Here is a 14,433-nt window from a genome sequence, read left to right as displayed (position 1 = left end):
CACTTTTTACACTTAACTGACAGCGCAACACTCTCTCTCTCGCAAAGGAGATTCTAAAACTCTGTCATGGCTCCCAGCTGTGCATCTGAGCTCACGGTTCCCCGCACTTGCTCACCCCACCCCACCTAGTGGCAAAGTCACGTAGTGCAAGAGCGACAACTTGCGCCTTTATGCACTACCACTTCAATACTGTGTGGAGACACATTTTCATATTGCCAGGTGAGAAAACTCGAGTTCAGGCTGCACCCGCATCCCATCATGTGAGCTGCGGGAACGCCTCCTCCTTCTCACCCACATGAATGTTTTGAAATGCAGGCTGTAAAGCAGCATAAAATAACTACACTGTATCTGCTCTCCACATGCTGTTGAGCTGATTTTTTTCTGCTCTCATTAAAAGCTATTTCATTCAGCTGCCATTTCCTCCTGATGTGGTGTGCCAGGCAGGGCTCATTTAGGTAATGGCTTGGTGGCAGGCTGAGGACTGTCCTTTCGAACAGAGACGGCTGAAATCTCCAAGCCTGATTACGCTGTGATGCGTTTCTCATCATCTGCCAGGCACAACGTGTTCATTCTGCTAAACTTAGACCGAGGTGCTTACAATCTGGGCGCCTTCGCTGCAGACGTGAGTCTGAATGCGCATGCACCACACAAATATCTGAAGTCAAACTAGCATGTGGTAAGCACGACAAAACCTTAATGAGAATTTTATTAATCAACAGATAATGTATACACCTATAGACAGACTAAGGGAAAACTAGAAGCTGTGGGAGATTGATCCAGCAGGTACACTGTGACCTCAATACACTTCAAGCTGAATGCTGGAAAAAAATGACAAGGTGCATTACAGGAAGCAGCTTCAGGTACACAGTAACCCACATCTGCAGCAGCATGGACATTTATCTTGTGGGGGGAAAAAAGACGACAAAACGAAGAAAGACTTTATTCCACACTAAAGGCCAACTCACCGCTCTGAAGCCCAGCTCGACGCTCTGAAACCCAACTTGCCGCTCTGAAACCTACCTCACTGCTCTGAAGCCCAGCTCCTCACTCCTCTGAAGCCCAGCTCCTCACTGCTCTGAAGCCCACCTCCTCACTGCTCTGAAGCCCAGCTCCTCACTGCTCTGAAGCCCAGCTCCTCACTGCTCTGAAGCCCACTTCCTCACTGCTCTGAAGCCCACCTCCTCACTGCTCTGAAGCCCAGCTCCTCACTGCTCTGAAGCCCAGCTCCTCACTGCTCTGAAACCCAGCTCCTCACTGCTCTGAAGCCCAGCTCCTCACTGCTCTGAAGCCCAGCTCCTCACTGCTCTGAAGCCCAGCCCCTCACTGCTCTGAAGCCCAGCCCCTCACTGCTCTGAACTCACCGCTCCTTCTGTGTTTGTCCCCATCGCCGTCTCTTTCCTCTGATGGGCTCCTGCTCCTCTTTGGGCTCTCACTTCTGCTCCGGCTCCGGCTCCGGCTCCCGCTTCTGCTCCGGCTCCCGCTCCGGCTCCCGCTTCTGCTCCGGCTCCCGCTCCCGCTCCGGCTCCCGCTTCTGCTCCCGCTTCTGCTCCGGCTCCCGCTGGGCTGGTCCATGACCACAGGAGCAGGGGGCTGGGGGGGACAGAACGACAGCACATCCGTCTTCAAAACAGCACAGGTCCATTACATCATACTACCTACAGTGTGATGGTTGTGTACCAGCAAAATGCCAAACTATGATGTAGAGATACGAGCACTAGTCTCAACAGACTGATAAATACAGAACCAAGGTACAATGACCTGTTCCATCGGGAGAGGGGGCTGAGTGCGAAAAACCAAAGCAGCAGCTTGAATTAAGCTCTCATAAATTGAAGTTTATTAAAGTTATAAACCACAGCATATGATCTGCAATATTTGGTTAAACAAAAAATAACAGTCACCATGGCTGACACATGGCTGTTGATTCTGAAACTGATACAGTTTCAGAATCAACTGAAAATTGCACTTAGTACAAAAACCGCAGCAAAGCAATCCATAGAGTGAATGGCACAGAAATATGACAACAGACACTTGCGCTGAATTTGCAAGGAGGCCATGAAGACTTCTTAAAGAGACAGTTCTCTTCAGCCGGGGATCCAGGGCTAGGCTGCTTTCGGCTCAGTTTAAATCACATTTCCATCTGCTACACAGGCTGACCAAGCAAAAGAAAAAAAGCACTCATTTCCTCTCTGGTGACGGGAATGAGGGGACCTGCACCATGGCCATCTCGCCCCCATCCCTGAGGGGAGCGCTGCCTTGAGATCAAAACTCCAGACACACTCAAATTTCCTGTGGTCTTCCATTACAAATCAAACACACGAATAATAATATAATGGCATGTCATATTATGACTGTGAAATTAAAACGAATCTGTGGATTTCTGCCAGACTTCATGGGCAGCTGCAGCGGCAACGCTGCATATTCTCTCCCTTGGGTGCGTGTGTTTTAATGACTCATGTTTCTGAAGTAAAATTAAGGCAAAGCATGTTCACCTCATACCTCAGCTTTTCAAAGCTTCCAGGTGCTTATCCCCAAGGTAATTCCCAATAAAAATAGGCCTGGTTTCAACTGTATTTTTATTTCTTCTTTGTTTTCGTTCAGTCCTCATACACAATCATTGAGTTCTAGCCAATGCGATCACTGATTCTTCTGCTGCAGATGATGTGGAACATGAAATATGCTTTACTGAGACACACAGTGAGAGCCAGGAATGCAGCAAGTGTGGTGGGCTGTGCTTTTGTGGTTGTTACACCGCTGTAGCCAAAGATGACAGAACAAGGCCCATATATGCATGTTAAACTGACAGCTTTTTAAACTCCAAAAATACACAGATGATTACCAAGTAAGAGAATGTGAGACTGAGAATGTGTTAATGTTTTGACAACCCTCACTTCAATCAGTGACCTAAGACAGGTCAAATAAAACAAGAAGCAGGAACAACTGACTCAATAATATATGAGTGTTCTGACAATACTGTGGGGGTGTGAGTATGTTAAATATTAAATATGTCTGTTTCTGCTTTACTTGCTGATTTCATCACTTCTTTATTTGAAAATGCCATCACCCAATTCAACTCGCAGTGTACTTCCATGGTGATCATGGAAAAATATGCATATTGCAAGAACAACAAGAACACTACACAAATACACACATGGATAACACACACACAGATCAGATTAACATGCACACCTTAACCACAGAGAAGAAAGCTACAGTCTCAGCATCAAACGGAGAAGCTTCTGAAATATAACAATAAAACTGTATAACCGTTTCAGCATCCACACCATACATAGCACAGCTACAACACACTGAGCCCTGGATGAAGTCATACAGAGACTGATGATCTGTTTTTCCCTCTTCGGTGCTGCAGTTAGTGGTTTTTATAAAACTACTTGCTAGCCAATAGTATAAATATCTGTGAATCTGTGCAGCATCGAGAAAACTATTCGCCACCCAGACAAACGGTGGGTAACTTCTATGCTACATACTCGCATGGCGCCAAACGAGGATGCAGGACATGAGAGCAACTTTAACCTTCATCACACTGAGAGATTCAGAGTGACTCAAACCGCTGTTACTGACAAAACTATCAGCCAGTTGCCGTCAGCTATCCAGCTGCATTGATCACCTGCAGCAACTTTTACCGTTATGTCATTGCCGTTTTGGAAATGTAATGTAAATAATAATGTGATGCACCTGTATGATTAGGTTAGACTACAGTTACCAGCTACCTACTCAGCTATCCAATTAACTAACATTACATTAGTAGTCTTCTTGCGAAGGAAAAGCATTCCCATTATTAGGGACTTTTGTTTTTCCTGCAGAATGTCCCAAGTGATTCCGCACTGCTTTAACTGGACCAGTTAACCCCGCACACAGAGCTACGCGATGCTAGCCGGTTAGCTTAATATCTACATTCAATATTAGCCAGCTTGCTAACGTAACACAATGCAATCAAGTTAAATATAAACGCATCAAACAGCTCTTTAAATCGTGGCAAACGACAACACAAACCACATATTTGACACATCTACCGAGCTAGCCGTATTAAAACATCGTCGTATCAATAAAAATTAATTATATCAAAACACAGTAAGCTAAAATAAGTTCACGTTAATGTTTTCTATGATACAACAAGAGCGCCATGTGAGTGCGGCCGAATCACAGAAGCGCAGAAGGCCCACGAACCTCCTTCTCACAAAGTACAACATATAAATATGTTTCGCTGTTCATTTAAATATGAAATTGTGCTCAGATGTCATTTTAAATTAGCGGTTAATGTCTTAACTGAGGGACAGGGACTAATTTTACCTCCTCTCTAGATTCGGACTCCATCCCGTTTTCGGCTTCAAACTCACTCCGTTGCGCCGCCATCTTTCCTGTCCGCCTCCGTAAGCACTCTTACGGGTACCCCCAACGCCCAAACTGTGCAAACGAGAAACGCGAAAGACCGCAAACGTGCGTCGACTGGAAGGCTGAACATGAAACGCGCACTTCAGCAAAGAGCGAGACCGACCAGCCGGACGGAGGGGAGGGAATAATATTTTTTTCAGTTATATTAATGTACTGTTTTGTTTCTACTGGCCTAGACAAAATAATTGAAACACCAAATGAAAAACGACACGCCTCTTGAAGTGACTATGTATGTCTCACAAGTCTATGTATGTTTCACAATACTGTCAGTGCTTTAATGCCAGCGCTTAAATCTAACAATTCCTGTGTGTGTGTGTGTGTGTGTGTGAGTGTGTGTGCGTGTGTGTGTGCGTGTGTGTGTGTGTGTGTGAGTGTGTGTGTGTGTGTGAGTGTGTGTGTGAGTGTGTGTGTGTGTGTGTGTGTGTGTGTGTGTGTGTCTCAGCCTTGTTAGTCGTCTGTCAGCAGGAGCCCCTGCAGGGGGCTGAAAGCTGCCCAAAGCCTCCCCAACTCTGCTGCTCATTCTTCTCTCCACAGCTCCTGACTGTCTGGGTCCTCAGCTCAGCACTGAGACTACAGCACCCGCTGATGTAGGCAGTGTGTTTTAAGGAGCAGGGCAGAACACAACCAGAAGGTTGCTGGTTTGATTCCCTGCCGGGGCACTGCTGCTGTACCTTTGGGGAAGGTTCGTAATTCAGAACTGTCACAGTACATATCCTGCCGCATAAATTGACATGTGAAAACTGTAACGTTTGTCGCTCTGGATAAGAGCGTCTGCTAAATGACAATAATGTAATGTAATGTAGGGAGCCCCTTCAGGCAAGATAGCAACACCCACTCCTCAGTAAGGTTCAGGCTGCAGTCAAGGTTTTATAGGATCCTTTAACAGGTGAGACAGCTTGCTCCCTGAGAGGAGAAAAGGGTTGCTTTGCAGCTGTGTTAGACGATAGAGTCTCACCCGCTTTCCAGCCAGTTCCTGAAAGAGATGAGGGTTCAGAGTTCAGAGTCACCACGTGGTGAAGCGTTGTTCTCAGTGTGCTTTTTGAACTCCACTTCGGTCAGCTTTTCATGACAATGGCTATTTTTCTGAGGCTTTCAGTCCTAAGGTTTTATCCTGTTTGTTCAGGTATAGACCCTTGGTGTTAGATGCCTTCCACTCACCTCCGCGTGCAGAAGCTTTGAGCCTGGGTATGGTGTACTCTGTGCTGTGTAGTTATGCGACTCACACAAAGTACTATAAATACTGACCTCTCTTTGTATGCTGCATGGAGATAAAGTACATGGCCACACGAGATGTTCTTGTTCCATTGGATTGAAGATATAATTTCATTGGCGTAGAGGAATTTGTATGTCTCCACCTTTGGGGTTGTAGCCCGCTCCCTGTGGGTTTTTCATCAAAGGTAACATCTGGGAAGGATCAGAGCTGTGGGGATCTGCATCCTTCACAGGTAACAGGTGAACTAAAGCAAATGAGGGACCTAACCCTAATCTGTGATGCCTGAGCAGGTGAGCTGAGGAACATGCCTCAAGGCTGGAGACATGAACTATTCTGGTCAGCACAAAATTGTGTAGAAGAGTTTTTTCCTCTGTTTTTACATTTTAAATTGTTATTGCACTTGACAGTCCTCCTCTGTTGAGTGTCCAGTGATATTTTTGAAAACATTAAACATAAAGGACATACATTTTTAATTGTTGGTATATTATTAACTTGTTGAAAAGGTAATATCATCCACATTAAATGATGTTAGTGCTAACTGTCACTGATTCCTCTAATGAACTCGCTGGGCAGGTGAGACAATGTCAGCTTTCAGCAGATCACGCTGGTTTAGCACTGAAAGTGGGATCTCTGCTCGTGTCGGCTAATCTTAGCTTGCCCTCGTTGTCCCATGCTCCTGTAATGGAGCTTTTCATCCTCCCGGTTCACAAAGGCAGGGGGAGCGTACACCTCTGAAGTTAGCTGCCTGAGGAGGTCAGAGTGATCTCAACAACCATGTCCAGCTGCAGGCAAGTGTTGGATTGAGGCAATTGGTGGTTGCCCAAAAAAAAACCCAATACATATCTTCAAATACATGCTTCATAATGAGTGACTGAAAATGCATTGGTCCCTGTGAAGCTGTCTGAAGGGACAGGCTTCAGGACCTCATTTCTCAGTGGTTAGGCTTCATTACCCTAACATGTGGGGTATCACAAGGTCCCCATGCTGCAGGGTCTCATTGCTGGGGGAGGGGGGGCCTTAAGTCCTTGGCAGCATGTAGGTCCGACTGAGCATAGAGCCCTGCATCCAGAACCTTCCCCTGCCTCTCATTCACACAGGACAGCAGCAGCAGGCTGGAGAAGTGTCATCTGTAACTGAGGAATGCGTGTAGAGTGTGGGGTCCTTCCCTACAGTAACATCCCATAATTACCCTGTGCCTCATCAACGCTAAAGCCGTATGATGTATGCTCACCATTACCGGTGCAGAAGGTCAAGCCAACCATCCAAGCGTGAGAGGGACATCAACCGGTTTCCCACAAAGCTCTGCTCTGGTGCTACCCTGGCAGCTCCTGGGTGGGAAGCAGATGTTCACACACTTTTATTACATCATAAAAACATTAGAGTCATTAGAGTAAAAAGGTGGTGCAAAGTTGCAAAATGGATAGTGGAAAGAGGAGAATTCGCTTATTCATAAACAGAGCTATTTTATCTGACCCACGACTTTTTCATCATAAAGACCGGCTCCAATGAAAATCAAACATTTTGATCTGATATGCCATTATTTGGGTAGCTTGGGCGTATCATGTTAAATGCACTGTGGGGTTAGTGTTTCATTATTTTAGGAAAATGTGTAAAAATAGCATTAAGTACATTTTCCATTCTGAACGAGTTAGGTGCATCAATATGGAATAGAAATAAATAGAAACAAAACAACATCTTTAAGACGTAACAGGAAGGGGACATTTTGAAGCTGATAATTCATATGAAAATGGTCTTTATTCCATGAGATGTTAATCTAATAAAGCAAGAATTTAGTTAGATTGTGTCTGCCCTGAGTTATTCAAAATGCAATACTGACACCTGCTGGCAGAAAAGGTTATCTTCGTTCATTCCTTTTGTATAAAATACCACAAAATTCAATTCAAAGGGAAATGAATATGAAACAGAAACATGAAACATGAAACTTCCTAACAGTTTCAGACTTCTCTCTGAGTAAATATCACTTGTTGGCATTAACGGATATATCTACCAGTTGAACTTCAGACCTTTTTTCTGCCCCAAGAACTAATTGTATGTGCTTTAATGAATTGTATCCATTAACACCCTACTTGTACGAGTATCACTCTTTTGCTTAGAGAAATATGGCTTGTCTTGTGAGCCTCACAACTATCCCTTAACTATTATGAAAAATGTAAATAAGTATTTGAAAATGAACCCTGAGAAATATGTTTATCAGAATATTCCACTGACTTACGAATGCACACACAAACACTCTCCCACATTTTCTCACACAAGCACCCTTGGTGGCTGTAGAATTTTATGGTTGCAGGACTGAATTCCATTCTAAACTAACGGCAAGCCTCAGATCTAGAGACGCATGACGATGCTGGAGGTGAAATCAAATTTGATATGGAATTCGAAGACAAGAATGGTAAATTTGTATGGAACACAGCATTACTTTGTGAAGTAAAACCCTTTACTTCAGATACAGCAAACCACTGACAGGACTCAACTGTCAATATTTTCCCACTGTTAAGACTTGCTGAGATACACAGAGAAGGCAGTAAGAATCAATAACGTCTTTCTGAAGTGATATTGAAAACCTGGAAAAACACCTGCCTTCTCGCAAAGCTGAAAGATACAGCCTGTTTTCATATAAATGCCAGCACCTCTTTCCTTTCCCCTCTCTACACTACATGATTTGTTCATTTTTCAGTTGATCTGGTATGAAATCTGTCTCAGATCCTTGTACAGTGTCGAACAGTGATGTCTGGCCGAAGAGAGGGCACTGGAGGGACGATGGGTAAAGCTACTGGTTCGCTCTCGAGCAGAGAGCTCCGTCTCGGCTCACCTGCATGACAATGAGCTGAAGTGAAAATACAGTTTCGTTCCTCAGTGAGAAGAGGGGTGTCTGAGTAGCAAATCCAATAAACTAATCTTTCATTTACTGCTGATCTGCCTTTGCCATTTAAGCTCAAATAGGCACAGATTTGAATATTAGTCGCCTATTAATAAAATAATACACATGCAATCAAATCTAAAAAATGTTTCTGAATTGCAAACGCAAACTTGTCTTTTTTGTTTTTTTTTTTCCTGATGACCCTTCAGGTGCCGATGACCCTGTGATTCACCCGGAAGGAAAGGAGGAAGTGGCAGTGCTCTGCGCTGTTCATTCTTCACCAGCATTAGCAGAGGATTCCGTTTTAAAGAGACCTGCAGGGGAAGTGGCTGGTACTACGGTTAGGGTTGCGAGAGGCGGCCGGCCTCAGGAACACATTCCTGACCACATTGCTCCGAGCCGGGCTGATCTATTCCTTAATGGGGACAGGGAGAAAGAGGCTTGAAAGGTCACCCCAGAAGTGAGGAATGAAAGGAAACGCATCAGACTGCATATGGACAGTGCCGTTTGGCGGGCCTGGGTGAACACCACGCCGCGTTCAGCTGCAGATTTTTTCTTTCTGACATGAGAGAGGTCTGCCTGAGTCGATAAAGAGTGGCGCCGAGCCGAGTCCAGAGCTGCCGAACGGAGCTTCTTTTATACGGTGCATGTTACTCAGAAATATCACCCTTTCAGTAACACCCTCTGGCTTGGTGTCCACATGAGATTGATATGTGTAGCTGTGTTCCTGACCGTCAGGACACAAACCATTCTATTTTACTTACCCCTTAATAACTGAAATCTTTTTACAGTAACCATACAAATCACCTCTTACCTCTTCTTGTGCCACAAGCTCAAAGCCTGATAAAGAGCTGAGAGCTGACAGTGAGGAAGGGCCATCCTGCTGGGTTTCAGCAGAGGGGTCTGAAACTCTGTAGTGCCCCCAGCACACAGAGAGGTTCCCCTCAGCAGGCAGCCCCAGTCTGGACCCTTCAGCCTCTGTCCTCCGTCAGAACCTCTGCTCTGGCACTGGGGATCCACCCGTCCTGACCTCTGTCCCTGTCACTGACTGACCTCTCACTGCTGCTTCTGAGGGGACCCAGGTATCCTCAGAGACCTGGCCGACAGGAGTGAGTCTATATCACACCAATGGCAGCACATTAGAGCAATGGGTGGCAGTGTAGCATAATGGTAAGGTGCTTATGACCAAAAGGTTGCTGGTTCAATTCCCAGAATTGCCTCAATAAATATCCAGCTGTATAAATGTGTAACACATAAAAATGTTGCTCCGGTTAAGAGCGTCTGCTAAATTACCATAATGTAATGCAATGAAATGTCCTTTACAAGGACCTGCTATGTGGGTACTTCCTAAATGGAATGGCCTGCATGCTGATATAGCATGCATATTCAGGGAAATACAGCAGAGAACGTGACACTTCATCTGTATTCACTGTGGATGAAGAGAATACCAACAGATAGAGGCTGTAATTACACTCACACACAGAACCATCTCATTGCTGTGCTTTAAAGTCATTCACACAGGTCTCCTTCACATTGGTGAAATAAATAAAGTTGACCTGTGCATTTTTCCAACTATGGGATTTAGAGAAAAAGACCTGTGGATTTTCTCTCAGTGTTCTGTAGGTCTGAGGAGCTTCAGAATGAGAGGAAGACAGAATGGTCTCATTCATGCCTGCACAAGGCAAATGTGGACAAGTGCTTCTACATTTTTCATACATTCGATGCGTCCATTAAGCATGACTAATACATAGAGTGACCGAGAGCCAAGTGTACTTTTTTCAATAGAGATGTGACACTCAATGCGGCTACAAGGACAGGTTTACATTCATGGCGGAGGGTTTTGTTACACTCGTGATGAAAGGTTACAGCTTGGTTTCTGCTTACTGCTGCCTGCACAGCTGCCTGCACATCAGTGCTGAAGGGATTTAATTAAAGCTAGAACACACCATGACCACTGCAATATGCGCTTTCTCATCTGCATGGCTTGTGTTGTACAATATCATAACCGAATGATCATTGTCCTCTGAAATACTATATCCTGTCTGCTCTGATGAACCTTGATGGTGTATTCACTCAGAATCATTGAAGCTGTTTAAAGATTTGCATTTGAATACGCTTTGTTTGAAAATTCATCACCCTGACAATGTTCCAGCCGTCTTTTTTTTTTTTGAATATATTGAATATATTGAAATTCCAGAGTGTGGAGCAGGAGGAATCCACTCCGCCTGAACAGCATACCAATGCGTGGTGTAATGCGCGTCTCTCTCTCTGCCGGGATCATCTCTCGTTGATGAATGAGGGGGAATCACCCTGTGAGGAGTTACGGGTGGAGGATGCAGGGCAGAAAAGGCCAGGGGCTTTCACTCTGCATTTGTGTGAAAACCTTCTATCATTAACTGCACTATATCTGTGTTTTTTTTGTTGTTTTTTTTTTGCTCTGCATCTTCACAGAACTCTGAGCAATATATACAGAGAAAGGTATTTTGAAATATCAGTCACAGAAATCAATAAATGCAAAAAAATTATACATTAAAAAAGTGCACTGCATCAAAGAAGCCGTCTTTCTGAAGGTGGTTTAGGGTGTTTGTCCATCATAATCAGTCCCAGCATTCTGAGGTGCTAATGGAAGGAGTCGGTGTTGAAACCCCTCCGGTGCTCCGGTCCTAACCGTGACTCTGCGAGACAGACCGGCCGGCGTACCTTCCCGCAGGTGAGGGGAGAGGTTATCTTAGCTCCCCTGCTTGCTGGGAGGCCTTGAAATCGTGCAGAGCTGGCAACTCAAATAATAATCAAACGGATGATCACTGAAACAAATCCTCACTGTCTCCAGTGCCCCTGCGAGTCCACTCCTCAGCTGCAGATGCAAACATACACACACACTCGCACCTGCAGCCCCTGAAACAGGCAGCTGGAGTGGTCTAAGAAACGCCGTGCATCGGAGCAGGGTACACACTCTCGAGGTGGAGTATAAATAGATTAGACTGATAAATAGGCTCTTGAGTGAAACAGCCGGATCGGCTGCGGCATTAAAGAATGGTGATGAATTCGCGTTGGCTTGCCGGCCCTGTTTTCCCCCGTGGTGGTTATTTTCTGGTGCATTTGTTTCGTGTTGCCTGCCCTAGATTTTCATAATGGCGTAATCAGACTAGACTGCCAGGTGGAAGTATCTTTTCATTAAACATGATTTAATGTAATTTGCGCTGTCATCCTATAACGTTTCTCCCTGAAAGAATATCATGACTATCTCCCTTTCAGCAAAGGCCCATGAGAATGATCTTATCAGTCATCTCCGCTCAATAGGAATTAACCCTTTCACTGCTGGGGGTAGTGGAAATAAAGCAGGGAGAGGAAGAGTGAAGTGAAGAAATGATTAAAGTCTTGAGTTGCATTTTCCCTCAGTGCGAAGAAGGTCTCCTGCTTGCTGTCACAACCGGAGGCTCTGGAAATACCTCCACAGGACTGGCAGATGGCGTGGGCTGAAAAATTCTGATCAGCACGGGCTTCACTCAACCAAGGGTCAGCTAAACAAATTAGCTTAATCCCATCAAGTGTAACAATTACTGTCTGCTTGAATTACTCACTGCCTGAGCAGGGACAGAACTGCCTTGTCTTGAGTGCCAGCAGCGTGGCTCTTTCTCTCTGCTCTGTAGGATCCTCACCCCTCCAGTCCCCCCCCCGACACTCCACTGGGCCCCCGTGGCCCTCCAGGCCCTACTCCAATGCCCCCCCCCGGGGGGGACCCTGCTATGAGGTAGCCCAGATTCATTCTTTTCTCCAGTGAAGAGCCTTCATTCCTCTGCTGCGAACAGAGATTCCTCTGTTGGTCCTCACAAATATTATGTTACATTACATTACATTATTGTTATTTAGCAGACACTCTTATCCAGAGCGACTTACATAGGTTACAATTTTTACATGTTATGCACATATACAGCTGGATATTTACTAAGACAATTGTGGGTTGAGTACCTTGCCCAAGGGTACAGCAGCAGCAGTGTCCCAGCAGGGATTTGAACCAGCAACCATTTTGTCATGAGCCTGGCTCCTTACCGCTATTCTACACTGCACACACCCTACTGGGCCAGTGGAGAATACAATGGTCACAAAGGATGGTCTGACTGACCTGAGGTCAGTGAACAGGACAGCTGTGACCAGAAGAGCATGTCTCTGATGGCTGCAGGAGGTACTTATTGTGATCCCGAATTAAGGAAGCTGTGATTACAGAGCATGTCTCCACGGTAAGCTTAGCGACATTAAATGGCATCTGAAGTTCACATTCCGGCCTCTCGCTTTGTAAAGAGCATGATGTCACCCACCACCTCAGACGGTGAGCGGTGGCAGTTTGGATTCAGAGCGGATTATTTGGGTTTAAACTGAACTGAAGCTGGTGCTGAGACTGATACTGAAACAGAAATGACCGAGATCACATCTGTGATTGTCATCTGTGATTGTCAATATCATTTTCAATTCCTCCTTCCTTTACTGATACAGTATATGATTAAATAATGACGGAGTAAACCTTGATGGTATTGGAGCCAAAACACACAATGTGCTATTCACCTTTTTGATTGGTTAGCATTAGGAGTAATGAAAACAGTATGCTAGACCTTTGAATGATTTGCAAGTGTTTTTACATGAATATTCAATTCAAACCAGCCATATCTCCAGATCCTCAGGCTTTAGTTTGATCACTTCTGAGATTTAGATCTTAGAGCTACTTAGTCTTTACAGTAACTCTGTAGCTGTCACCTGTCACAACAATTAATGTGACACACCCTTCCTGTTCGTGCTTCTGGGTAGACTTAACTGAGACCTTTTCAAGGTATTAGCATACTCTACACAAGGGGTTTATTAGTTTTGAATAATGGTAATGACTTGGAACAGAACACTTAATCCACTTACGATGAACTGGGCTGACAGAATCATCACATCCCAGGATTTAAGAATGAATCACAACAATATATGGACCCTTTGACAGTCACGAGAACAGGGACACTGTCCAAATGGAAGAATACCAGAATAGAATGAGGGCAGTTGCGCTAATGGACCTCTAAACATGTATGATGTGTACAGAAAAGCCGCCATAAATCATAATCTGATATTAAAATCACAGACTAATAAGACAACGAGGAAAGCAGTATGTGAAGTGGCCCTCCGAACCCCGCATCAATCTCAGTGATCCCGGCTGGAATCGATAAGTGTCTCGGCTGAAATTCCTCATCTGATTTTCAGCGGAATGCAAAACAATGTGACCTGGTACCCAACAAGCAGCATCACCTTTATCAGGCCACAGGTTTACGGGAACCCTCACGGTTACGATGCCACGCACAGATTGGCCAGCTGGCTGCTGTGTGTTTTCCCGTCAAAGGGCCAGGCCTGGTCCCTAACAGAGAGTGACATCCCACATAAACGTTGGGCTTTGCTGCAGCCATTAAGTAAGAGGCAAGTGTTTGCCTGGCCAGCGTCCAGCGGAAGGCAGAGTGTTCTCTCAGCACATGGAAACCCCGCAGAGTCCTAATTCCCGCAGACATGCCCCAGAGGAAAGCACTCTCCCCACGTCATTAACTCAAACATGCATGTTGATAAGAGCAAACACCAGATCACCTTCACTTAAGTAATAGGTATTGATTGTGGGTCATAAAAGCTGGGCAGAAATAAGATTTGCCTCCCAATAAAACAATTATCTGAAATAAAGACTTTTTTCTCACAAGCTACTGCCCACCCCCCATTCAATTTATTTTGTACTGCTAATGATCGATATCTGGCCCTAGTGTTACCCAGGTGCACACAGACAATTCAAGCATGCCTCTGCTGTTTATGGTGGCAGTGCAAGCTTTCTATCCCGGTTCTGCTTGTAGACCCGTGCGTTTCGGCTGCACCTTCTTATCACAGCCTCACCGGCTCTGACAACAGGACAGCTGGGAAAGGCTGG

The 14,433-nt window shown here is 45.1% G+C and overlaps 1 protein-coding gene across 1 annotated transcript in view; it reads right to left on the bottom strand.

The window, feature by feature from the left end:
- Window positions 1-1,494, bottom strand: part of cwc22 (CWC22 spliceosome associated protein homolog) — a gene marked incomplete at its 5' end in the record, with an annotated part of 32,365 nt that extends 30,871 nt beyond the window's left edge. The window contains one exon of the mRNA XM_036540020.1: window positions 1,362-1,494. Coding sequence (XP_036395913.1) covers window positions 1,362-1,494 — 133 coding nt within the window. The remainder of the gene's footprint in view (window positions 1-1,361) is intronic.
- Window positions 1,495-14,433: the final 12,939 nt, after the last annotated feature.

This window comes from Megalops cyprinoides, chromosome 11, assembly GCF_013368585.1.
Source record: "Megalops cyprinoides isolate fMegCyp1 chromosome 11, fMegCyp1.pri, whole genome shotgun sequence".
Classification (NCBI taxonomy): Eukaryota; Metazoa; Chordata; class Actinopteri; order Elopiformes; family Megalopidae; genus Megalops; species Megalops cyprinoides.
Note: the sequence above shows the minus strand (reverse complement) of the source record. Positions and strands in the feature narration are given on the sequence as shown.